Below are 24,598 nucleotides of genomic sequence, written 5' to 3'. Positions count from 1 at the left end.
GGATCTGCTGTATTTGTGGGGATTTATGTTAGTCATTCATTTAAGGTGCTATTCAAGATGATTGTTTGTGTGATTTCATGAATTTCAAAGTAAAATGAAAAAGTAAAATGCACGTTTGTGTAAATACAAAATATGGTCAGAACTATTATTCTAGATTAATAATCTTTAGAGTGGTTATTTAGTAAGATTTTCAGTTTACACTGATTTTTAGATTTGTTTGTCTTAATGTTTTGCTGTAATTAATACACGTTAATTTCAAGCTGTATTTTTACATTTAGACTAGAAGTATGTTTCCTGAGCTTCACATGGGCTGCCTGAGTCACATAATACATGGTTTCTAGTGGTAAGAGCAGGTAGAGGACAGAAGAAATCCTGGTCTGTGGGGATCCTTGCCACACTGAGAAGGTTGAAATGTTTAACTTTAAGATGATGTATCTGGACAGCGGGATGCTGGCAGAACCCCTGTAAATGGTTTTCCCCCGTCACTTCAATTCCCCCTACAAGTTGTTTTAATATAGGCCCTGGGATTTGTCTGTTTCTGGACAATTTTTCATTTTGATATTTAGCTCTTTGCTTTTACAGCTGCAAAGTTTTTTGTGACTTTGCTTCGTCCTGGTTCCTGCGATGGTGATATCAAGCGCTGTGTTTAGGCACTTTACTAAGGATGACCCGGGGTAAAGCTTTGTGGTTAAAAAAACCCCATTGGAACGGCCGCTCGCTGACCGAAGGCTCTGCTCCCCAGGTTTCGGGGCGCCCTCGAGTATGAGTTCACAATGAAGCGGCGCTTGGAGGATCAGGATACGGGTTTTCCGTCCCAGCAGCGTCGGCTCACAGGCAGCACGGAAGGCTTCCAGCACCGCGTGTTGGCCCCCGCCCCGGCAGTGTACGAGGCCGTGGGCGAGAACATGCAGCCCACCACCGGCATCCAGTACCCCGTCCCTCACGGCTACCAGGTACGCGCTCCTCCGGGACGGAGTGGGAGGACTCGCCTTCCGGGCTGGGCTCGGGCGCACTAGGAAATGCACCTCGTTCGTCCTGAGCTCTCCTGACCGTTCTTGTGTTCTGCTGTGTGCTTACCGTCGTTGTCTTGTGCGGCAGTGGGAAAGTGCTGCCCTACTCAAGGTTAAAGGATATTGCTGTTCCCCTGTACTGTGATGCTGTTCACTGCTTTATTGTTGTAAATGCTTGAGTAATAGAACGCCTTTCATCCCAAAGGGTCCTAAATCATGTCACATATAGGATTCATCCACAGCGGATTTGCAGCACCCACTTGGTCTACGTAACAACAGCCTCCCGCTGATAAACATACTCCACGTGTGCTCTGTTACTGTTTAAAGTAGCTTTAGGTTTGTGCCAGCAATTAAGTGCATGACATTATAACTTGTCCTGTTACGTCTGGGATAGTTGGTATAGCCTGGGTTGACTTTATTTGCCGACGGCAGAGTTTCCTCCATTCCCGGACCGTCTTGCCGTTTCATTCCTTTTCAGTGCAGATTCTTTTTTGTTTCGTTTTCTACCGTAGGTTCCTGCTGTAGCTCAGAGCTCCAGCAGCCACGGTCACACCCCAGGAACCGCGGTGCACAGTGGGGCGCACCACCACAGCCCTGCCATTCAGCCACACAGCGGGCAGGTGGTGCAGAGCCACCCCCATCCCCCCACGCCTACTGCCCCGGTGCAGGGCCAGCAGCAGTTCCAGAGGCTCAAGGTGAGAGCCGCTTGACGTTCTGGCTTCTCAGGCCAGTCCAGCTTTGGGGGACCTGTTAATGATCGTTGATTGCACTTTTTTAAAGTTTTACTCATTACAAAACTGTCCTTCAGTTTGTTTCTATTGCCATGAGAGTTTACACGTCAAAGAGCAGCATAGGTCGTTTTTTACATATAAATCTCAGTATTAGTCGACATAATTGTGCGTATGATCAAAATCTAAAATAGTGTGCTGGTCTACTTCAAATCTAAAAACTTTACCTTGCGTTTAAACATTTGACGTTTTTTCAGATTCATAGCGAAAATAAAACAAGAACTGCTTAAGGCACTTGCGTTATAAATTGATGAGTTAAATTATGAGTCTATATGAATTCACCCCCCCCAGGAAGACCAGTCTCGATAGAATGCAGTTAAGTGATGGATCAGTATATTTTCTCTTTTTTTCTGTAGTCTAATGCAGTACTGTTCAACTTGGTGATGCTGCTGTGTGAAATGGAATTGTCTGTAGGGATTCAATTCCCCTTGCAGTTGGCTGAAATTTTAATTAACGAATGCTAATTGTACAGTATGTTATGGCTGTGAAGTGCTTTTGTTAAGCTTCCCCTATTTGGACTGTTGTTTGAAATATTTCTGAGCTCTCCAGTTTCCAATTTTTGTCCCGGGGTAGTTGGTTGCAGTAACTGCCTTAAAGAGACAGCATTTAGATAAAACAGGTTAGACATGTTTTGTTTTCCTTTAAAAAATGCAAGTGGAGAAGAATCTAAAATGGGAAATGAGATCAATTGTAGAGTTATTCTGAGGGATTTGGGGGGAATAAGATGTGTTTTGTCAGATGAGCCCCAGACTGAATGACTACAGTATGCAACGTCTGCCATTGTTCCCACAGGTGGAAGATGCCCTGTCCTACCTGGACCAGGTGAAATTGCAGTTTGGGAGTCAACCCCAAGTTTACAATGACTTCCTGGACATCATGAAGGAGTTTAAATCCCAAAGGTGATAACTGTAGATTTTCACTGCATTTTGAGTGATCTCTTCAAGTTCAATTAAGTTACATGTTTTGCGTAGTAATTCCTTGCTGCCGTGTGCCCGGAGGACGTTTCCGTCTTGTATAACCCAGTCTTGGCGTGGGGCTGTGATTTGTTTTCCAGCATTGACACCCCCGGGGTGATCAGCAGGGTCTCTCAGCTCTTCAAGGGCCACCCCGACCTGATCATGGGATTTAACACCTTCCTGCCTCCGGGCTACAAGATTGAGGTGCAGACCAACGACCTCGTCAATGTCACAACGCCCGGGCAGGTTCACCAGATCACTCCCCACGGCATCCAGGTGCAGCCGCACCCACCGCCACAGCCCCCCCAGCACCAGTCGCAGCCCCCTGCGCCCAGCACTCCTGCCGCTGCCGCCCCCCCAGCTGCCCAGCCCACGCCAGCTAAGATCAGCAAGGTCAGCTCTGCCTCTTACCTTGGGTTGAAAGTCTGAAGAGAGGCAGTGGGCCGCACCAAACTGTTTGTGTGTTCCAGGCTAGAACTGCTAGTTCCCGTGACTGTTACATGTGACGCAAAACTCCTGTTCATTTGAGCTGGGCATGAGGCAGCTATTGAAGGAGATGGTTTTGAAACGTTCAAGACCCTTGCAAAATCTGGTACACTGCCAGTCTCGCTGTCCTTTTTTTTTTCCATTGAAGGTTCTCGGTCCCAGTGTTTCCTTGTACTCATCTCCACGACCCATCAGCTTGATTGGGTCCTATGTGGCAATGTTGGAGTGCGGAAACTACAGCGAATGCTAATGTTAGCTCTCCTGTTCACAGCCGCTGCAGTCTCCGGCTCTGACCCCCACCAGCCAGCCCAATCCGTCCCTCACCACCTACCCCTCGGCACGCTCCCCTCCGATGCAGCCCCACACTCCTGTGAGCGGTACCCCAGCCAGCGCCCCGCCGCTGCAGAATAACCAACCTGTGGAGTTCAACCACGCTATTAACTACGTCAACAAGATCAAGAACCGCTTTCAGGGCCAGCCCGATATCTATAAAGCCTTCTTGGAGATACTGCACACTTATCAGGTGGGAACAAGGAGCACTTCAAGCTCAGCACTCAAAATGTTCATTTCCATTTGTCTGGCTCTTTTAAAGAATGTCATCCAGATGAAACATTGTAGGTTTGCTTACAGAGGTTGCTTTCTTTGATCTTATTCCAGTTGTAGTTTATTGAGGTTTCTGAATATTGGTACTTTACTACAGTGAGTTTTCAGCATTTTCCTTGTAGTGTTTTTCTCGGCCCTAAAGTCCGACATTTCTCACTGCTCCTTTCAGGATTGTCATTGGAATATCCTTTTGTCTAGCCTTTTGTCATCTTTGACCATTGAATGATTTTCTCAAGGACGTTGTCGATATTTTTCTGGAGATGTCATTGGTGTAATTAGAAATAAACCAAAGACATGTTTTTAAGGTAAAGATGTAAGAAGATTATAATAGGAGTTAAGATTTAAATGTGACTCAAGATGCAAAAAGTTTTAGTAAATTAAAATCATTGGCTTTGGACCGGAGTATGGAGTTTTTTTGTGGTGTGTTGTGCAAGACAAAGACAGTCAATGCTGTAAAACTCAAAAAAGCCATTAAGATGATTCAATGGTCTTTAATTCTCCTCCCTTGTGCAGAAAGAGCAGCGCAACGCCAAAGAGGCTGGTGGGAATTACACTCCTGCATTAACAGAGCAGGAAGTTTATGCTCAGGTGGCCCGTCTGTTCAAAAACCAAGAGGACCTGCTCTCAGAGTTTGGCCAATTCCTGCCAGATGCCAACAGCTCTGTGGTGGGTGTGAAATGCCAGGAAAACCTGCACTGAAAAATACTTTTTCACAGTTGTTAGCAGTTTAAGACACACATGAAAGAAAACCATTGATAAGACTAAGCTGATACTGGCTTTCTGTCAGGAGGTATTGATTAAACAAGTGTGAAAGGAGACGAGTGAAGGACAAGGGTGTATTGTTGTTAATTATCTGTCATTTCTTTTTAAGAATTAATTGAGTGTTCATTGATGTACTTTATACAACGCATTTTAATGGCAGACTTCTTAAGATGTGATCTTCGTCTGAAATCTGAATGGTATGAGACTTCATAGCATTAATTAGAAATATTGAGTGGAGTGATTATGGGAGAATCTGATGAAGCATGTCTGATCTCGGATTAAAACTTTTCTGTTTTGTTTTCTTCTCTAGCTGTTGAGCAAGACAACCGCAGAGAAGGCAGAGTCTGTGCGAAATGATCATGGTGGCACAGTGAAGAAGCCCCAGCTGAACAATAATAAACAGAGACCCAACCAGAATGGCTGCCAGATTCGCCGACACTCTGGGCCCGGGGTTACCCCTCCTGTTAAGGTAGCCCGCCGGACCAGCGCACTTGCCCTGAGGCTCCCTGTGTCTTTGAGTCTCACTCTGTATCTTTGACCTGTCATGCTGTGTGTGATACAGAGCTTTCTTTTCATCCTTCTGGATCGTCCTAGAAGAAATAGTCGACGCAATGTCATTCACACTGCCTTTAATACTTATCTCATACTGTTAATTTAATAGCAGATCACTTGACATAAATAACCAGAAGAAATCGGTGTTGCAAGATAAATTAAAGAAGGATTTATCTTCACCTTGTGTTTTCCACAGAAGAAGCCAAAGTTCCTCGGCTTGAAGGATCAGTCTCTGGCTGAGGCCAGCAAGCATGGAGTTGGTACCGAGTCTCTGTTCTTTGAGAAGGTAGGTTTTGTAAAAGGGTAGACATATTTTCTCCAGCTCTGGCTACATATAGCTATACTGGTATCTTATGATTTATTTTGTTTAAAGAGGGTTAACTTTCAAATGTATATTTAACTCTAATTGGAAGGTAGAACGACAGAAATCTTCTTGTTGAAATCTGTGATTTTTTGTCACTCTCTTCTATTATCTATTAGATATTGCCATTTTCCACTGAACTATGGTGAAAAGTGTTTTGCAGTATGTATGCAATGCAGGCATAATGAAGCAAGTTCTGTCAAACCTTCAAAACATAAGAGAGCCAGACACCTTGTTCAATGTAGTGTAAGTCATTGCATATATACATGCAGGCTGAAGAGCGCAGGTGGTCATGATCAACACATGTTGTTCACAGGTGCGGAAAGCTCTGCGCAGTGCAGAGGCTTATGACAACTTCCTGAGGTGCCTGGTCATCTTCAACCAGGAGGTCATCTCCCGAGCTGAGCTGGTGCAGCTCGTGCTGCCCTTCCTGGGGTGAGTCCCTCGGTTGATGTGCAGGGCAGTTTGTGGCTCGGTTCTCTCGTGGTGACTGTGAACAATCGGTCTGTAAGCTCCGACTCTTCTTGTATTATTGAAATTCAGCAGTGGAATCCCAATCAATGGGAATGTTGCCATTTATAAGACATGATGCTGTGTTGTGAGGTACAACTAGCAGTGTTGTTACCGGACATGTACATTTTAATATAATCCTGAGTAGTGCCTAGTGGCATTGGCAGTACTATATGTGAACTGTATTGGTAAGCTCGACAACCCATAAATATACTTTGCCCTCCAGATTTATTAATACCCCCACTGAAATAGGAGCAAAAAGCAAAACAAGCAAGCAAATAGACCACATAATGAGAATTAATTTAATTTCCGTGAATTTCAATGATGAAAATTGTATGACACAGTTTTAGTCCAATGTGCAGTGACACGATTCCCTGATCTTAACGAGGTCTCCAGAATCTGTGATTTTAAATTTACCGCAAATCATAATAGTCTCTCTGAGTTATTTCAAAGCAGCCATGGATGTTTTCTCAGCTTGGGCTGTTTTTTTTACACCAAACATAACTTCATATCCTAAAGAGGCCAGGTGGTGGTGGAGATTTCCAGCTTAATTTTCTGCATTCATGGTTGCCTCCTGGACCTCTTGCCTCACAACCCACGAGGCAAGAAAACATTCTTTCTCTTCCTGGCATCTTTTCCACTGCTCTAGGAGCCTTTTCGGTGGATTCAGCTTTTTATGGATTTCGTCATAACAAACCCCAACACGTTGAAGTCAATGACAGTTACCCTGAAGTCGTCAGAGATTTCTCTGACCTTGGCCTTGAATGATCCATTCTTCTACTGAGTCTCATTGATGTGTTCTTTTATACCCCATGGAAATAAGAAACCCTCAGAGGCCTTTTTATAGGTCTTGAACCTTCTTTACTTTCAAGGATCTGAATACGTTTTTGTTGTGATTGTATTTTGATCCGATTCCTAACTCGTTGTGATTCGTCATGTTTTTTGCTTCAGTATCATTAAGGTTATGAATAAATCTGGGGGCACTACAATAAGCCAATCATCCTCTTTAATTTTATCCATAACGGTAACAAAATTCAATACAGTAACATTTATTCAGATTCGTCAGTTCTAACTTGGTATTCTCAAATAAATACCATTTGATTTCTTTTTGATTTTGAAACTCAGAATAAGGAGACTTTATGAATGAGATGTTTGATCACATCAAGGCTTCCTGTTTTCTATGGATATGCATTATCTTGTCATGTTACAACTCGGTAGACTTTGTTCTGTCAGAGATGTGAGGAGGTAAGGCCTGTGCTGTAGCTCATTCTTTTTATTCCCCTTGGACAGGAAGTTTCCAGAGCTCTTCACTTGGTTCAAGAATTTCCTTGGGTACAAAGAGTCATCTCATATAGAGAGCTTCCCCAAGGAGAGGGCTACTGAGGGCATTGCCATGGAGATTGACTATGCCTCCTGTAAGAGGCTGGGCTCCAGCTACAGGGCACTGCCCAAGAGCTACCAGCAGCCCAAATGTACTGGCAGAACCCCACTGTGCAAAGAGGTACAGTCCATACACTATACACCATTACTGTTCACAGACCTATAAAAGAACATGAGAGTGCACTGCAGCTCACTGCGTTTTACATTTGTAGATGATGTGGGCAGCCTACGGTCCTTTGAGGTGTATTTAATTCTTTGGGTAGTGTACTTGCATGAGGTTAAGCACTGCTCTGCAAATACACTGTTAGAAGTTGTCTTAAGTGTAACTCTTGGTGTTTCTTCAGGTTTTGAACGATACGTGGGTGTCTTTCCCATCTTGGTCAGAGGACTCCACCTTTGTTAGCTCAAAGAAGACACAGTATGAAGAACACATATACAGATGTGAAGACGAGAGGTTTGAGGTAATGAAGATTTCCCCAAATTGTAGTATTTAAGTTGCAGAAGAATAGTTGTCAAAGTGATGATTCAGTGGTCAAAGGTTTCACTCACTGAGAGGACAGAGATTCAACATTTTTCTTTATTCACAAAAGTGAAATTTAATTTAAATTCCAGGTGTTTAAAATGACCGTGTTACTGAAGCGGTAGCAGAGGTGAGTGGTTGCTGTGCTGTGAAAGGATTGAGCGGTGATCCTTTTTATAATCGCTGGCCCTGACTCGCACTCGCCCCGTGCTGACATTTTCCTCCTCCTCCTCCCCTCAGCTCGATGTTGTCCTGGAGACAAACTTGGCCACCATCCGGGTGCTGGAGACGGTGCAGAAGAAGCTCTCTCGCATGTCTGCAGAGGAGCAGGCCAAGTTCCGCCTGGACAACACAATGGGCGGCTCCTCGGAGGTCATCCATCGCAAGGCCATTCAGAGGATATACGGCGACAAGGCTCCGGACATCATTGACGGCCTCAAGAAGAACCCCGCTGTCTCCGTCCCCATCGTGCTGAAGAGGTGAATGTCCCCAGGGAAGCCGTCGCTTCATCAACCTTCGGAAACACCAAGGGATAAATTAGGCTAAAGTGGTTCTTAATTGTTTAGATATTTTGGGGCTAAAATGACTGCTGTGAAAAAGTCTTGTAGTCTTCTAAAAATGGACTGGATAAAGGAAAGCTGTATCGGAAAGCCCCAGTGAGATCTGTACATTTTCTTTTCCCAGTGTTCCTTTTCCTGCGGAAATGCCTCTTTTATCTGTAAGTTTTTGCTTTTGATGCACTCAGGTTGAAAACTAAAGAGGAAGAATGGCGGGAAGCCCAGCGAGGTTTCAATAAGATATGGAGGGAACAGAACGAAAAGTATTACCTGAAGTCTCTAGACCACCAAGGCATCAACTTCAAACAGAACGATACCAAGGTGCTGCGATCCAAGACTCTGCTCAATGAGATTGAGAGCATATACGATGAGGTGAGTGGCCCACGAGAAATTATTCGTCTCTCACACGTTCAGGTTGTAGGTTTCTAAACCCTGGAGAGGTTGGAAATTGGTTTCACTGCGTTATCTTATTAAGGTGGACTCTTCTTTTCCTGAATTCTTAATTCTAAATTGGTACTTAATTCCTAATTCTCAGTACGTCCTGTGAGACATACAGTGGTGGCATGTATACAAGATGTAAAGCCCAAACTAGGACATTGCCTTGGCTTCTTCTGTCTGGTGTGGAAATAACCTTTTTTTAATTTGTATAGCATTTCTGCAACCCAGTGTCTAATTTAGGTAGTAGAATTTCTTTTGTTTATCACTTTCTGAATGTATTTAAGTGAAGTCCGTGTTACATTGAAAAAGTAATTTCACGTTTTGAGCAAAGCTGATAGGATATTGAGTCCAACACTCTTTCTCTTAGCGCTTGTGTTTTTCAGCCTTATTACTCTTTGAGTGCTGGTATCCTTTTTTTTTTAACACTTGGAGGGGAAATTAACATCTTTTGACATTTTTCTGTGCAAAACCACGGAAAGGTCAGCGGGAATTTGAGCTCATTACAATATCCTCCATTGGTTAGGCAGAAATGTTTTGGGCCTAAGATTGGCAGCAGCACAAACAGAAGGAATTAAAACAACGAGCAATGTCTGTCGGTGTCTATCGGTGACTTCTTTGTACGCATCTCGGAGCAGAAGACGTTCTCATTACACATGAGTGAGCCGCATGAAAGGGTGCATTACAGCTACGTGATATCCCTACTCCAGCTGCGATGCAGTGCTGTTCTGTTGACATCCCCGCACGCTGCATTGCATAGTGTCCAGAAGGGCAGGCGAATACCACTTCTGCACGGTGGTATCGCTCAGCCGCGTGCGTCCCTGTCACCTTACAGAGGCAGGAGCAGGCGTCGGAGGAGAACGCCACACCGCCCGCGGGGCCGCACATGACGCTGTCGTACGAGGACAAGCAGATCCTGGAGGACGCCGCCTCGCTCATCATCCACCATGTGAAGAGGCAGGCCGGCATCCAGAAGGAGGACAAGTACAAAATCAAGCAGGTGATCTACCACTTCATCCCAGACCTGCTGTTTGCGCAGCGAGGGGAGCTGTCCGACGTGGAAGAGGAAGAGGAGGAGGAGATGGAGCTGGACGAGGCGGGCACGAAGAAGCACAACGGGGTGGCAGCTGGCGGGGGCAGCCCGACCAAGTCCAAGCTCCTCTTCGGCAACACGGCCGCCCAGAAGCTGCGAGGCACCGACGAGGCCTACAACCTGTTCTATGTCAACAACAACTGGTACATCTTCCTGCGGCTGCACCAGATCCTGTGCTCCCGGCTGCTGCGGATCTACGGGCAGGCCGAGCGGCAGATCGAGGAGGACTGCCGCGAGCGAGACTGCGAGAGGGAGGTGCTGGGCACCAAGCGGGAGAAGAATGACAATCCAGCCATCCAGCTCAGACTGAAGGAGCCCAGTAAGTGCTTCAAAGGCTGGTCCTGTTTTATAGCACCGTTATCATTTTTATCTGTCTGCTGCTTTTAGCTCACTTGATCCCAGCAGGTTACTGTCTATGAAAGGTCGCGTAAAGAAAAAAAGGAAAAGCGGTGTGGCGTGCACCTATTGATCGTTTCATTGCCAAAAGCTCTGATAAGGCACTTTTATGGTTTCTGTGCTGAAAAATGAACTTAAGGCCACGGCTGGTATTGTAAAAAGCAAAATAGAAAAATTGTGTGTGATCACAAAAGTGTCATAACTCTCCTTTATGTATGGACTGGGATTGCCACCACTCACGCTAGTGTATAAATACTTTGGGTTTTGACAGTGTATCCAGGGCATCGAGATTGCTACCTGTGGCAATAATAATCCTGATTGGTCTATTGGTTTTTAGTTGATCATCATTGCAAGGAGGAATGGGCAAATATTGCTCCATCTTGGTGTGCAAAGTTAGAGACTTACCCAAAAAGACTAATGGCTGTAGTAGCTGCCAGATGTGTTGACCAAGGGGGATGTATTGAAGTATTGGAAGTATTGACCAAGGGGGATGAAGACTTATTAAATTATGATATTCCACCTTTTTATTTTTAATTAATTTATGTTATCTTTCTTTGGGGGGGGGGGCTCTGTGAATGTGTGTCTCACAATTAAAAATTCTTATTCTAAAATAATTAAATTCTAGGCTTATTTGATTAAGATTACATTTCTGTACAATGGTGCCGAACATGGTACTGGTGTTCTGAAGGCCTTCTTTCTTTCATAATATTAGCTAACCAGATTTAGTTATCACTTTAAAAAAATCTAACACAATTCTAAAAGCTTGTGTAGTGAGCGAGAAGACAGATGTTACACATTGACATATGCGGCAGAATCCTTTTTTCAGTTATCAGCAGACGGTGAATAGCGAATTAAACTTTACACTTCACGAAAAGAGACATTGTAAAGTCAGATACTGAAGTTAGGAAAGAGATAAAGATGAGATCACTATTAGACATATACAATTTCTTGCATTAGGAATTCATCTTTTTCGCAAGATAATTTTGTCTTTTGATTTATTGCTGTATTTGAAAGCAGTTTTAACATTGTAATCATCACCTTTGTTGGCTGGGTGTATGTGTAGTATTTACACATGTAAGTGTGTCTTTTCCTAATTCTAGTGGATATCGAGGTGGAAGATTACTACTCCGCCTTCTTGGAGATGGTGCGCAACCTGCTGGATGGGAACATGGACGCGTCCCAGTACGAGGACTCATTGCGAGAGATGTTCACCATCCACGCCTACATCGCTTTCACCATGGACAAGCTCATCCAGAGCATCGTCAGGCAGGTAAGGAGCCCTGCCACAAAGTATATGGTGGACCATCTCAGCCGCTTGATTGGTAGGGTTCCTCATCAGTAAGGAGTCCGAATCTGAAGAGTAAGCTCAGAGAATCGTCGGCTTAGTTTTCCACTCCAAACTATGAACGTCGTGACATTTGTGTCAAATAAAAGGCGGGGATTAAAAACACACGTAACTGATGGATGCTGAGGATACCCAAGAGAAATCCATCCCTAGCTATCGGTGGCAGAGCTCAGCCACACGTGCCCGGAGTATCAGGACAGAGCTGGCAAGAGGATTTGAAGCGCTCCGGACTGCAGTCCAGGCTTTCTCGGATGAGCAATCCTCAGCCACGCCTGACACGATTTATTGTTTCTGCCTTGCCATTGGTTACCCTGATTTCTCTCTTTTTTAATTCTTCATCTACTCCTGGGTCCTGAGGAGATGTTGCTGGTTTTGGCTCAGGTAGTTTAAACTGAAAACAGTTTCTAAAGTGGAAGATGTCGATTTATACGCCTCAACTGATCTGTAATTTATAGTAAATAAGTTTACTAAGCCCAAACCTGAACCAGTTTTTGCAAAATCATGAGCCTTTTTACAAAATCTGCATCAAGACAAAAATGAGATTTAAAAAAAAAAATTTAAAGTACCTAAACTATTATTATAACTTAATAGAATAGAGAAAAGCAAAACTGACAGAAATAATCAGTTGTGTATAGTGTGTATTTTATGTCTCGGTTGCTGTTATTTTTTTTATGTGGAATTTCATGATCATATAGATTCCTGCCCTCATGTTGGTAACTGTTTCATGCGAGTTGCATTATTTCATGCAGGCCAGTCTTGGTGCACTATTAACATAGTTTAGTTCTGCGTATAGATTTGCATTTGAAAATGTAAAACTCTATTGGGATGGTATTGCATAAAAATGGATACCTGGTCAAATGTTTTGGAGTAAACTGAGGGGTTAAAAAGTGCAATCCGGGAAAATAAAATTTATAAGCCAAAAATGTGGAACCAGATCTCCCATGTGTTTATATTGAATTCTTCATCATTCGACCACATTCTCTGATTTTTATTTCTTTGCCAGCAATAATTGTTTTCCATAAATTTAAGTCAGACCTTACTCATAGTTATTGGGAGGGAAAAATATACCTGGATAAGACGCATATGTTGTATACAACACAATTCTGACTTGTACTGAGATGGTAATGTAGTCCACGTGAACTTTAAAACATGAAAATGCCCTTTCTTGGTACAGTGTTGACTGATTCTGATATTCTCGCTTTTTCCTTTTCTCCAGCTCCAGCACATTGTGAGTGATGAGATTTGCGTGCAGGTGACAGACCTGTACCTTTCCGAGAGCTCAAATGGAGCCACTGGAGGCACTCTGTCCACTCAGACACCCAGAGCTGCCTCCGAGGCAGCCTACCAGCGCAAGGCAGAGCAGCTGATGTCGGATGAGAACTGCTTCAAGGTAGAGATCGAGATCAGGATCTTGTCGACCATGGTGTCAGACCAGTTAACCGTGCACATGCTGAAGTTCACAAAATTATCATATTGAAAAATTGCCGGCAGAAAAATGACCTAAACCTTTAGAATCAAGTTTCATCCGTCGTATTCTCATATTAATGTCCCCAAGTATTTTTGGTTTTCAAGTGAAATGCAAACGATTATTTTTGTAGATGATAAATTGCATTGAATAGCTGTAAAAAAGTATTCAGAAGCACAATCGCAGTGAATGGTAATGTTTGCTCTTCGTGTGTCGTCCAGCTCATGTTCATTCAGAGTAGAGGGCAGGTGCAGCTGACCATCGAGCTCCTGGACACAGAGGAGGAGAATTCAGATGAGCCCGTGGAGGCAGAGGTCAGTTGTTAATAGATTTCTGTCAGCTCCCTGTGACCTCATGGCTTGAATCCTTGTCTTCCTTTTTGCTGTGTGGCAGGTATGCCTCTTCAAATCACTAGTTTCACCTGGTCATTTTCAGCACTTTTCCATCTGTACTTTATTTTTAGATTGTTTCACACTGCTTCATATTTTACCAACCTGGAGAACAGGGTGTCTGAATTTTATAGATTTTATAGATGGTTCCTGCTGTTCACTGTGAGAAGTTTTAAATTTTGTTATCTATTCCTTCCTTGCACATCCATGTCTTTTTAACCTCCCTCGCTGTTCTTGGTTCAAGACTTCACTCTTCATGCTTATGGAGCATATTAGAATATTTTCCAAGCCTATCGTTGTATTTAGAAGGTGCAGTACAAATGTATTAATTTAAGTTATTTTGTATCCTTTCTGATTAAAGAAAAAAAAAAAACACATTGCTCTTACTCCGTTCTTAGCAGTATGACAGCCCTTTTCTCAAGTGTATACACCCTTAATATTAACTGTTTATTCTGATGGCTTCTGTGATGTTTGCTTCTTCTCCAGCGCTGGTCAGATTATGTCGAGAGATACGTGAACTCAGATTCTACCTCTCCGGAGCTGCGGGAGCATCTTGCACAGAAGCCTGTGTTTCTCCCAAGGTGAGGGTCTGGGTTGTGATCCCAGTGTGAACGATGGTCTCTGCCCAAGTGCTCTTTGTACAGCTGCGTCTGTTGCAGTACAATTTTATAAGCCTGTGGGATAAAAATATTTTATGTGATTAAATAACTACTTTTAGCCCTTCTGTGGTGACATGCGAAACGTAGGATTTCCCCCGTCCATTAGTAAAACTGGGTCATTGGCATTTACCATAATTATACTGGCTGGTGATGGAGGTGTCCAGATATAAGTGCACAGGAAAGCACTTTTTTGGGCTTGACTAGATAAGGGGACAACAATGGGAATTAACCCGGTCTTATTCCTTCAAAAGAATGTTTTATGAAGGGGTTGGATGTCTTAGGTTTGTTTGACTGGAAAGTTTGTGATGCCCACCATATCTCAGTAAAAAATTTTTCTGAATTTGTAATGTAGAGGCTTATTTTAACAGCTTCTAGGTAATTTGATAACCCTAGAAGTTAAAACAAACCTTTTGTCTATTGTTCCTGTCCCCCATAAAACTGTACTCTGACTCAGGCTATGGGTGCACAAAGTATAGACGCTGTTTATTGTATGTTTTTCCCTTTCACTCATGCATGGATCAGTAAGGGTTACATTGCCGATATTGCACTTGAACTTTAAAGGGGTATTTTCTAAAATGATTTTGATGTGCCAAGGCATGAGTTTATTTATTTAACAATGTACACCAAACACCGGGAGAGGATAATATAATTGTTTTTTTCTTAAATGAGGGCATTTATACTAGATTCTATTAGATGTCTGAAAAATAGTGTTATTGGGTTCCATGTGCAGTGTTTACTTCAGTGGAGTTTCTGATAACAGCCTGCCTGAAAAATATTCATGATGGTTTTGTTGTACTCTAGCATCACCAGATCACTAGTTTTTTAATTTATTTCACTGTTTTACTGTATAGAAACTAATCATGGAAAATGGGTAAAAAAAATGAACAGAAAGGAATGTTTTATATTTTGCTGGAGGGAAGCACAGTTTATACCACCAGTGTCATTTGAGTTTTGCACTAAAAGTTTGTCTCTGTAACTTATGTTCTAATTCGAAGCCTGCTGCCCACTGTTCTGTGATAAGCATATCTAAATACTCTGTCACATGAAGTCGTATTTGCCTTGGTCTCGTATTCATTTAGTCCTTTTGTATATTTAAGCAGTTAGTACTTGAAATCTTACCAACACAGGCACTTTTTTGTTTATCCTAAAGAAATTTGTAATTATTTTTTTGTTAGCATGTAGTTCTTGCCATTTTAGTTGCAAAGTCACCTCAGAATATGCAAAGTCTTTGAATTTTCTGTTGAGCATGAGATGATTGTAGCGACTGTAGGGAAGTATCAGCTGGGATCCTTAATCAAGACTAAATAAAATATATATATATCTTATGACAGCCAGAGGTGCAATTAATATTAGAAATGTTTAATTCCACTGGTGGTATAAATTGACATGATACAGATATGAAGGGCAAAACTTGAGATTTCAATAAGATAATGTTTTATTGTCTGCCAGGATCCATCAGTTATATTTTGTGCATATGTATTTTTTTCCAAAAAACAACTGTATGTGTAAAGAATTTTATGAATGTTTCTGTATTACTTTAAATGATGTATATGATCTCAAAGACCTGAGTGTATATTATTCTCTTGTGAATTTCTGTGATAACCATCCTATAGATACAGTGCACTCCCGTTAAATATTTTGGCTGGGGGTGGGGATCTAGAATACAGTGCTGGCAGAAGAAAAATCTTGATATGATTCTAATTTAACACCTGCTACACTGTACTTTGCCAGAGGGGCTTGTTAATAAACTTCTGGTATGAATTTTATTCCCAAAATGTGCGTGTATTTTTTTCAGCGGTCTGAGAGAAATGTGTGTAAGGGTGGTTGCTACATCAAAGATATGTCTGATTCTGGTTGTTGACAAGTACAGCAGAAATAAAACCGATTAGATCTGGTTAAATGCAGAGCACTGTGCTCCTTCCACCGTAAGGGACTAAATCACAGAATTTCTAAGCTGAAAATGGTGATAGCCTTCTCCACATGGACAAGCCTACAACCAAACATTTATTTGTGTTTTAGGGAATTTGTGACCCTATTGTCTGAATGTGTCGCAAGATGTTTCTTGCATTTGGAAAATCAAGACCTGAAAATTGGCGTATTGGCCTAACAGGACGAATGCGAATGTTTGCATCAGGTGGATCTACCTGCCCTCTCCAGTGCAAGACGTTTAAGAAAATGAAATCCACCTGTTTTGATGCTGTTTTGTGCACAGATCGCTGAATGTGTGTAAAACCCTCCTGCTTTCGGAGTCTAAAAATGTAGTAGTCTTTAGAAGGGATCGACAAGCAGATTTTTACTTGATTGAAAGTCTAATTCTGTTTTTCAGACCGTTTTTCTAGGTGCTTAGATGTGGTATTATTCTCTCCTGGGTATTAACATCTGTTGTAATTTGAAGATTTGCAATGAACTTCTAGTGAAATTTGTGGTTTGTGAACCTTTTTGGTGACTATATAAACAGTTTGTTTTTTTCTCATTTTATGAGAATTAGCTAGTTCACAGCTGTATGTTTAAGTGGAGCCCTGAATGCAAAATTTGATTCATGGCTTCTGTCCCCACTCACCAGTAACTTCTACGGTAAGTACAAATTTTACTTTACTTATTGAAGTGGGGAAAATCATTGCAGTTTAATGCTTGCATACAGTGGATTGTGCCATTTGTTGGATCAATGTGTTGTGCATCAAGGATATAAACTCCATGAAAAGTGATTCTTTGGTAAATTTTCTAACGGAAGTGCACTGTATTTAGATGCAACTGCGTTAATACTGCTTGAACTGATTGATTTTTAATAGTGTGGATTGTAAGCATGGAAATCGGGACTAGAACTCAAATACTGGACTTGGTGGGATTGTGGATTTCAGCCATGTTGAGCAAGATGGTTGTTTAAAAGCATTTCTTCCTCTCTCCTACTAAGGAACCTGCGTCGGATACGCAAATGCCAGCGAGGAAGGGAGCTGCAGGAGAAGGAGGGCAAGGAAGGTGGGAAGAAGACCTTGGAGAATGTGGAGAATCTGAATAAGATGGAGTGCAAGTTCAAGCTCAATTCCTACAAGATGGTCTATGTCTTCAAATCGGAAGACTACATGTATCGGCGCACAGCCTTGCTTCGGGCTCACCAGGTAGTAATCCTTTTTGAAATTTTCTTGAAGGTACACCCACACCCCTACCCCCTTCCGAATGACCTGCTCTATTTTGATATGGAATTATTCTTCAAGAAAAGGCTTTAAAAACAAGAAAAAAACAACATTCCGGGGTGTGGCGTGAGTATCTGAACTCTGAGGGCAGGCTTTTGTGCCCCATTTGGAAGTTAGAAGCTTTGTACTCTGGTGATTTCCCCCCGCTCCTCCTGATTTTGTACCTGTTTGTTCATTATCCTGGTTTCTCACTTTTATTCTCCCCTGCCCCCTGGTAAGCGTAATAGGAACATAAAGGCACATATCTCCAGATTCTGAGACAGCTTCTTCCTGCTGGCTGTTAGATTGCTGAACTCACACACCGCTGACTCACACTGATGTTTTTTTTCTCTTCTCACACTGCTTATCTGACTTGTTTTTTAAGTTGTATGTTATTGAACTTTTTTGTTGCTGCTAATATTGTGTTCATGTTTTGATGATTCCCTAATGTCTCTGTATTGGAGCCTACACGCAAATAAGCATTTCATTGCATCTGACAAATAAACTAAACTGAAAACTGATCAAGCAGTCGATCCAGGCATTTTTCTGAAAGGGATTTCTATGTTTGTGTTGCCGTGTGGCACGGTTTGGGCAGGAGTATGTGTTGGGGTTGTAACACTCTCCGACTTTGTTTGCAGTCGCACGAGAGGGTCAGCAAACGGCTGCACCAGCGCTTCCAGGCCTGGGTGGACAAGTGGACGAAGGAGCACGTCACCAGAGAGATGGCCGCCGACACCAACAAGTGGTTAATGGGAGAGGGGCTGGAGGGACTGTTGCCTTGCACAACCTCCTGTGAGACGGAGATCCTACACTTCATGAGCATCAACAAATACCGTGTCAAGTACGGAACAAAGTACTAAGCACCATCATCTTCCCATGCCCTGGGAAGAAAAAAGGGGGTCTGTTTTGTTAGGTTTTGGGGAGAAGGGGGATGGGGGGTTTATCAACAAATTTATTGGAACCAAGTGGCAGCAAACACAGCTGGTTGCCATATTGTACTGTGGGCGGCTGGTGGATTGTTTTTTGTTGTTGTTTTGATTTTAGCAGCATTTTAGCTGTACCTGCTCTTGCAGGGCCTTGGTGCCAAAACTAGTTAAAGCATGACCTGTTTCTTAACACCCCCCCGACCCTGAATGCCGTAGTAAACTTCGCTGGCCGCTCAATCGCATAACAACCTTAAATTGTCTAACCGTAAATGTCATACTTTGAATGCTGCTCAGGCCCATCAGGATGGGGTGGTAAGAGTTACCTGCTGGAATGCAGCTGAGATGTTGGGAGACATTTTAAAATCTGTCAAGTATCACAGTAGCGAGGGGTGGGGCAAAGCTAAAAGGGACAAGCCAGGGTTTTTGTTAAAATCCGTTAAAATTCAAGCAGGTTAATAATTTTCTTGTGTGTGAGGCCAAATGGCCATAATTTCATACAGTTGGAAAGAGAGAGAATAATTTGGGGTATGCATTTTTAAAAGGTTTGGGGAAAATGCACACTTTATTCAGAGATGACGCACTTTCACTTTTCAGAAAGACCTAGGGATTTAAAAAGCTCTTGTTTTGGGTTGAACAGGCCTGATTTTTAACGGGGTTCATGGCTCGCCACCATTTCAATGGAAATGGAAGTTGGTTTCATTCAAATATAACATATTAGCCCTTGAGGTAAGCATTGCAGTATAACAGTATTCCTATGAACCTTCCACCAACAAGATTACTTACAAAAACTCCAACAAAACCTCGTTTTCCAAGCAGTTTCCTTGCTTCGAGGGGCTGGTCAATTGCAAGTCTTGGTCGACAGCTTGATACCCTATTAAAACTATTTAAAGTACCTTATTCAGACAAAGGCAGCGTTTTTTAAAAAGAATTACCTATAGCAAGAAAAAAAAAGAACTCTGGAAAAAGAAATGCAGTGCAGCATTTCTTGCAAAATAATTAAGGAGCTAACAATAATGTCGGGCCAATCATGAAGGTTCCTGACTACAAATTGTAAAATTGTATATCTTGTGAAATGTCAGATATATGACACTATAAATATATATAAATATATATATCACAATCACAAAAAGTCCTGGCCGCCCCAGTACAGTACCTTCGAAGTTGCTGGCAATGCTTGATGCCAATACACCAGCTTTTACACACGAACCAAGAACAATAAGAATGGACTACCCACACTGCTTAAACTTTGTAAATAAATTGTATATAGTGTCAAACCTTTTTTATTACAGAGATCTGCATTGATGTGCTAGCGTACTTTACAAGCTTACTGTGTAGTGAGAGGTGGCTTATAGTACTTAAATAATGCAAGACACCGTTTATTACAGTTTTTACCAAAGGGAGTTGATTTATAATGATAGTTGTTTTTTTCTTGTTTTTTTGTTTTTTTAAAGCTAAAGAAATGTTGATAAGTAGAACTTTATCCAGGATTTTTGAAATTAAAACTTTTTTATCGTTAAAAAAAATCAGAAAAATGTTCTTGTGACCCCATTACCTAAACTTGAAATTTCAAGGTAAAGATTTGGCTTTTATTTCACATTATACTAAAATGCCCATTTGGATATATTGAACATGTTTCATAGATGTGATATTGAAGAAATATCAGCTAATACTCATGTTGTACAGAAAGTGACTCCTTCAAAGGAGTTATTATTGGAAGTGTAATCCTAATATATAGCACCCTCTTGTGGGTTGTCTATTTTTTTAATTATTTAATTGAACAATTACCCTCTTCTCATTTAAGTAACCCTGGATAAATTTCTGCTTAAAATATAGATCTGCATTTTTAAGCAAACAGCAAAATGTCACAGCATGTCTTTTCTGTGAATCATCATGGCCCCTTTATTTCAACTTTATTTAAAAAAAATAAAAATGACATTTGTAGCAAATGGACCTGATGTCTTTGGCAAGTTTTCTCACAGGGCAAACCCTTTTCAGCACGGGGGAGCATAACGGCCAAGGGGCTCCAGTTCATCTATGCAGGTACCACGGACTTCTGCACGTTCATTGTGCAATGAGGGTGGGAATACAGCGAGGCAAATGCACTAAATGAGACAATGCAGGTGTTAACTGTTCCTTGTTTTATCATCTGACCACTGTTTGTAAGCGATGGAAAGAGTCTTTAGTTTCAATGGGTTTCTAGTGGTCTGGGAACTCAAGATCCCATGTGTGTGTTTGCACTTTCCCTAAACCACATTTGCATTCTTTCTCCCTTCCATGGGAAGGGTGTGGGTTTACACGACGAACATCATGGGAATCTGACCCAGATTGGTCCTAAAGGACAACGGTTAGTGCAGTAAGGCCACGCTTAAATTTGGCAAGACGGAGAAAAATGATCCAAAGATCTCAGGTGGATTGAGAAAAAAAAGTCCTGGAGGCTCTGTTCAGCGTAGCCATTCGCCTTTGTTTTGTCACTGTGTGTAAAGGCAGGTTGATGGAATGTTTTCCCTGATATTCAAGTGGTTTTCATTGTTTGATAGGCTGCCATAGGGTCTTTAAAGACAATTCAGTGGTTTTTGCCCTTCGCAAGCTAAGCCCAGAAAGCTATTTAGTATATATTGGAAAGTTGTTTTTTTTTGTCTCATGTCCTGGTTTAAACTTTCTTTGTGTCTCAGATTAAAGACAATTGAGGTAAGCAAATGTCCCTACATTTACCATCTGGGAATTGGTTTAAGACAGTCCAGCACTATAACAGATGGGGCATGATTTTTTTTATCTCTGAATAGTAGAAAGACTCAATTCTGCCTTTCAGGTTTGCTTTTTGATGGTGACCATTTATTAAACGGAACTGTAAATCAGTCTTAAGTCCAATTTAGGTCAGTCACCTTCGGTATGTTTGTAGCTGTAATTCAATGTTTCTTCCCAGTTACCTTCTGTTTTGAGAATTAGATTGTATTTGTATTTTTAAGAGTACCTGTGCTTATTCTTTAAGGGGTAGGATTCTGTTTAAAATGGTGCTTTTTAATAGATATTCTTGGTTCTTCTAGAAATTCCTGCCTTCTTAATGTATGAGTGGTTGTCTCTTACAATTATATTACGCAGAGCAGAATTTCTCAGCCTGTTCTTTATATTTAAACCTGCTTTATGACAATGCACACTAAGTGATTCAACATCTTTGCAGTTTGTTAACCTCTTGGAAAAGGAGGTTCCATGTGTTGACTTTTGGCCAGAAACTCAAAGTGCCAAATGTCCTGAAAGTAGGGCTTCTTTTTTTACTGATATTCAAAGATATTAAAGAACTCCAGTGTTGTTTCTACATTACATCTGAATGACACATTGCATTCAAAAGACCTTTTACAGCTTCCTACACCATAGCTGTGCTCCAATTCCGTGTAGTTTGACTGTGGTGTATAATCCTTTGAACATCTAGTTGACTTGTTGTGCTAATATGGGAAGGTTGCTAAAGGGACAGTGTGCTGTCATTTTCCATTGAGATGGAAGCAACCTAAGGCAGTGTTATGCTGTTTGTAATATTGTTTCTAAATGGATTAACCAACCAACTATCGAACTAAGGCATTAGGATTTTGTATAAATATAAGACCTTAAATCTGGATTAGAATGTGTTTATCTGAAAACTATTCCTGAATTTCCTTCTCCTGTTTGGGGTGCATTTTTAATACCCTACTGTGCCTGGTGAGAAAAAAATTGATATAAAATGTCTGGCAAAAAGCATACGGCTGTCTCCGTACAAGCTGAAAGAACCATTCTTTTTCATTGATGTTAGATACTTGTGCAACTAATTTTGAGGTCTAAGCTTACATTTAGAAAATGATATGGCTGAAAAGGACAGACTGGGCAATTCATCTTCATTATCAATACACTGTTTTGAAAATAAATCTTTGTTTCTTAGTCTTTATGAAATATGTGAGTGTTTCTCTAAAGGCACTTCTGCAGCTCTTGGGCACTGTCAGTTTACGTAATGCTGTCTCAGTGCTGGGTGGGACTCCTTTAAAACAGAGGATTGGACCACAATTGTTTCTTAAGAACCTCTACAAGGACCTTCAACAAAAATCCATACCTATTTAGCACCTCTGTTATGATAATTCATGCCAAATTACATTGCTTTTTAGATCGTCATATTTGCATTGTCTGAAGCATTTGTCAAAGCTAAAGCCCTGATAAAAGTGGAGGGAACTATCTGCCATCTGCATTAATTCTGTTATGTGCGAGTGTTATTAAAGTGTCGGAAAGTGACCCTCAAACAAGGTGGGATTCTCAAACAATAGCTGAAGGTGTCAGATCATTTTAGGAAAAGACAGGGGCCTAGAGTCCAGATCCCGACCTCGCGGCGAGTTTAGAGATATCATTTTCCCCGTACTGAGCAACTGATGGAAACCAGTGAACTAAGATGTCTTCTTTAGTTCTTCTCACCAGCTGAGAAGGCCGGTCCTGACTGCCAACACTCACTGCCACCAGCTAAAGACAATCTTGGACAAAATCTTGGACAGTTTGTGCCCAGGACTGCAGTTTTATTTTTATATTTACTGTATAAAATATAAAAAGAGAGAGAGTTGGGGCTCCAGCTTGTAAAACTGCACTTGTTTAACTGCTTTTTGTATTCCATTTTACTGTGACCCTTTTTGCCACCTCTCCACACGATTTATATACTATGTTGTATACTTGAGTGTAGTGCAGTATTTCCCATTAAAATATTACTGAAATAGAGCAGTGTGTTTTTTTTTCTGTTCCATCTCTTAGCGCCTAAGATAATGCGAGCCTGTAAGACACACTAGTCTATTTTTGATTTGGAGAGACACAATATAGAACTTAATGGCCTGCCAAATTTGGTTAGGTCAGTGACCATTTTTTAATGTACATTTTTTTTTCTAGGTCTTCTATCCTGCAGAAGAATTCCACATTGCATTGGTGTTAGAATACAAGACACTCGGTCAGAAGAACTTGGGTTGCCTTTCAGAATTGCTTTACCAGTTTAAGCGTACCATTGTGTCGGTGTTGCATGACCTGGGTTTAATAATTGTTTGTTCACATGACAAAATGCGTTATACTGAAAAGTTTTTAAGCTTTCAGATTTTATGATGTATGAAAGTTTTAAGTACTTACAATACTGTGGATGGCTGACAGTAATTTAAATTATTAAAGAGTAAAAACAGTTTTAATTTGATGTATTTCAGCACTTTGTGCTTAATTTACTGTTGGTGGAAAGGAAGGTGATTGATTCAGTGTAGCATTTGAACAATGAGGTGGAGCTGGGTATCTGTAATGCATGCCCTGTCATTCTTGCCACCAGAGGGCGCTGAAGGACTGTGCAGAGGAATGAAAGAATAGCCTGTTACGCATCTCCAATTTCCTTTTAATTTCCCTCTTTTAGGTTAACACTCCTGTAGAAATCAAAAGGTTACAGATGAGGTAAGCTAAAAGGTCTGGTCTTAAAGGATTTGGTAACCAGCCTTATTTTTCTTCTTGTCAATGATCCTGAGCATATATAATATATAAGCATATATTACATTCTATATAAGTGCAAGCAATTAATTATAACCACAGTTGAGGAAAAGTACACAAGACAAATAGACCTAAACGTTGTACTTCACATTTAATAGGCTGCTAAAAATTTTAATTTCTTTGTATCAAAGGAACAGTTACAAACAAGAGGAATCCATTCAGAAATAAGTAGTTCATTCTTCCCAAGATCTTGGCGCTTTCTCAAAAGAAGCCAAGGTGTCGGCTTCAACCACATGGCTGGGTAGCATGTTCCACACTCCTACAACCCTTTGGGTAAAGTTGAGCCTCATGTTTTGTTTTAAATGCACTTACTAGTAGTTTCTACTTATGTCCCCTGGTTCATGTTTCACTGCTCATTCTGAAGAAACCTGCTGGGCTGACTTGATGCCTCTGAGGGTTTTGAATACTTGTATCAAGTCCCCTTGTTCAACTTTTGTCTCATCTGTCCACAGGACATTGTCCCAGTAGTGCTGTGGAACATCCAGGTGGTCTTTAACAAACTTAAGACGTGCAGCAAGGTTTTGGAGAGCAGTGGTTTCCTCCAAGGTAACCTCCCAACACCACTCTTGTTCACTGTTTTTCTTATGGTGGACTCATGAACACAGACGTTATCATGTGCAAGAGATGCCTGCAGATCCTTCACAGTCACCCTAGGGTTCTTTGTCACTCGTTTGAGGACTCTACGGTGTGTCCTTGCACTGATCTTTGTAGACGCCCA

General features: G+C 41.5%; 1 protein-coding gene across 3 annotated transcripts in view; it reads left to right on the top strand.

The window, feature by feature from the left end:
* sin3aa (SIN3 transcription regulator family member Aa) overlaps positions 1 to 23,085 on the top strand; it is a 31,016-nt gene extending 7,931 nt beyond the window's left edge. For all 3 annotated transcript variants that reach the window (XM_088641774.1, XM_088641773.1, XM_088641775.1), the window contains exons 2-21: positions 743 to 953; positions 1,523 to 1,705; positions 2,591 to 2,697; positions 2,853 to 3,147; positions 3,512 to 3,763; positions 4,357 to 4,509; positions 4,916 to 5,074; positions 5,354 to 5,443; positions 5,835 to 5,953; positions 7,319 to 7,529; positions 7,753 to 7,869; positions 8,169 to 8,407; positions 8,674 to 8,857; positions 9,756 to 10,332; positions 11,510 to 11,679; positions 12,971 to 13,144; positions 13,441 to 13,533; positions 14,095 to 14,189; positions 17,179 to 17,383; positions 18,076 to 23,085. In XM_088641774.1, the coding sequence (XP_088497900.1) occupies positions 774 to 953; positions 1,523 to 1,705; positions 2,591 to 2,697; positions 2,853 to 3,147; positions 3,512 to 3,763; positions 4,357 to 4,509; positions 4,916 to 5,074; positions 5,354 to 5,443; positions 5,835 to 5,953; positions 7,319 to 7,529; positions 7,753 to 7,869; positions 8,169 to 8,407; positions 8,674 to 8,857; positions 9,756 to 10,332; positions 11,510 to 11,679; positions 12,971 to 13,144; positions 13,441 to 13,533; positions 14,095 to 14,189; positions 17,179 to 17,383; positions 18,076 to 18,297 (3,825 nt within the window). In that variant the 5' untranslated portion in view covers positions 743 to 773 and the 3' untranslated portion in view covers positions 18,298 to 23,085. The remainder of the gene's footprint in view (positions 1 to 742; positions 954 to 1,522; positions 1,706 to 2,590; positions 2,698 to 2,852; positions 3,148 to 3,511; positions 3,764 to 4,356; positions 4,510 to 4,915; positions 5,075 to 5,353; positions 5,444 to 5,834; positions 5,954 to 7,318; positions 7,530 to 7,752; positions 7,870 to 8,168; positions 8,408 to 8,673; positions 8,858 to 9,755; positions 10,333 to 11,509; positions 11,680 to 12,970; positions 13,145 to 13,440; positions 13,534 to 14,094; positions 14,190 to 17,178; positions 17,384 to 18,075) is intronic.
* The last annotated feature ends 1,513 nt before the right edge of the window (positions 23,086 to 24,598 follow it).

The sequence above is a fragment of the Lepisosteus platostomus genome, chromosome 7, assembly GCF_059453375.1.
Source record: "Lepisosteus platostomus isolate fLepPlt1 chromosome 7, fLepPlt1.hap1, whole genome shotgun sequence".
Lineage (NCBI taxonomy): Eukaryota > Metazoa > Chordata > Actinopteri > Semionotiformes > Lepisosteidae > Lepisosteus > Lepisosteus platostomus.
The sequence above is the reverse complement of the archived record's forward strand: the minus strand, read 5'-3'. Positions and strand labels throughout refer to the sequence as shown.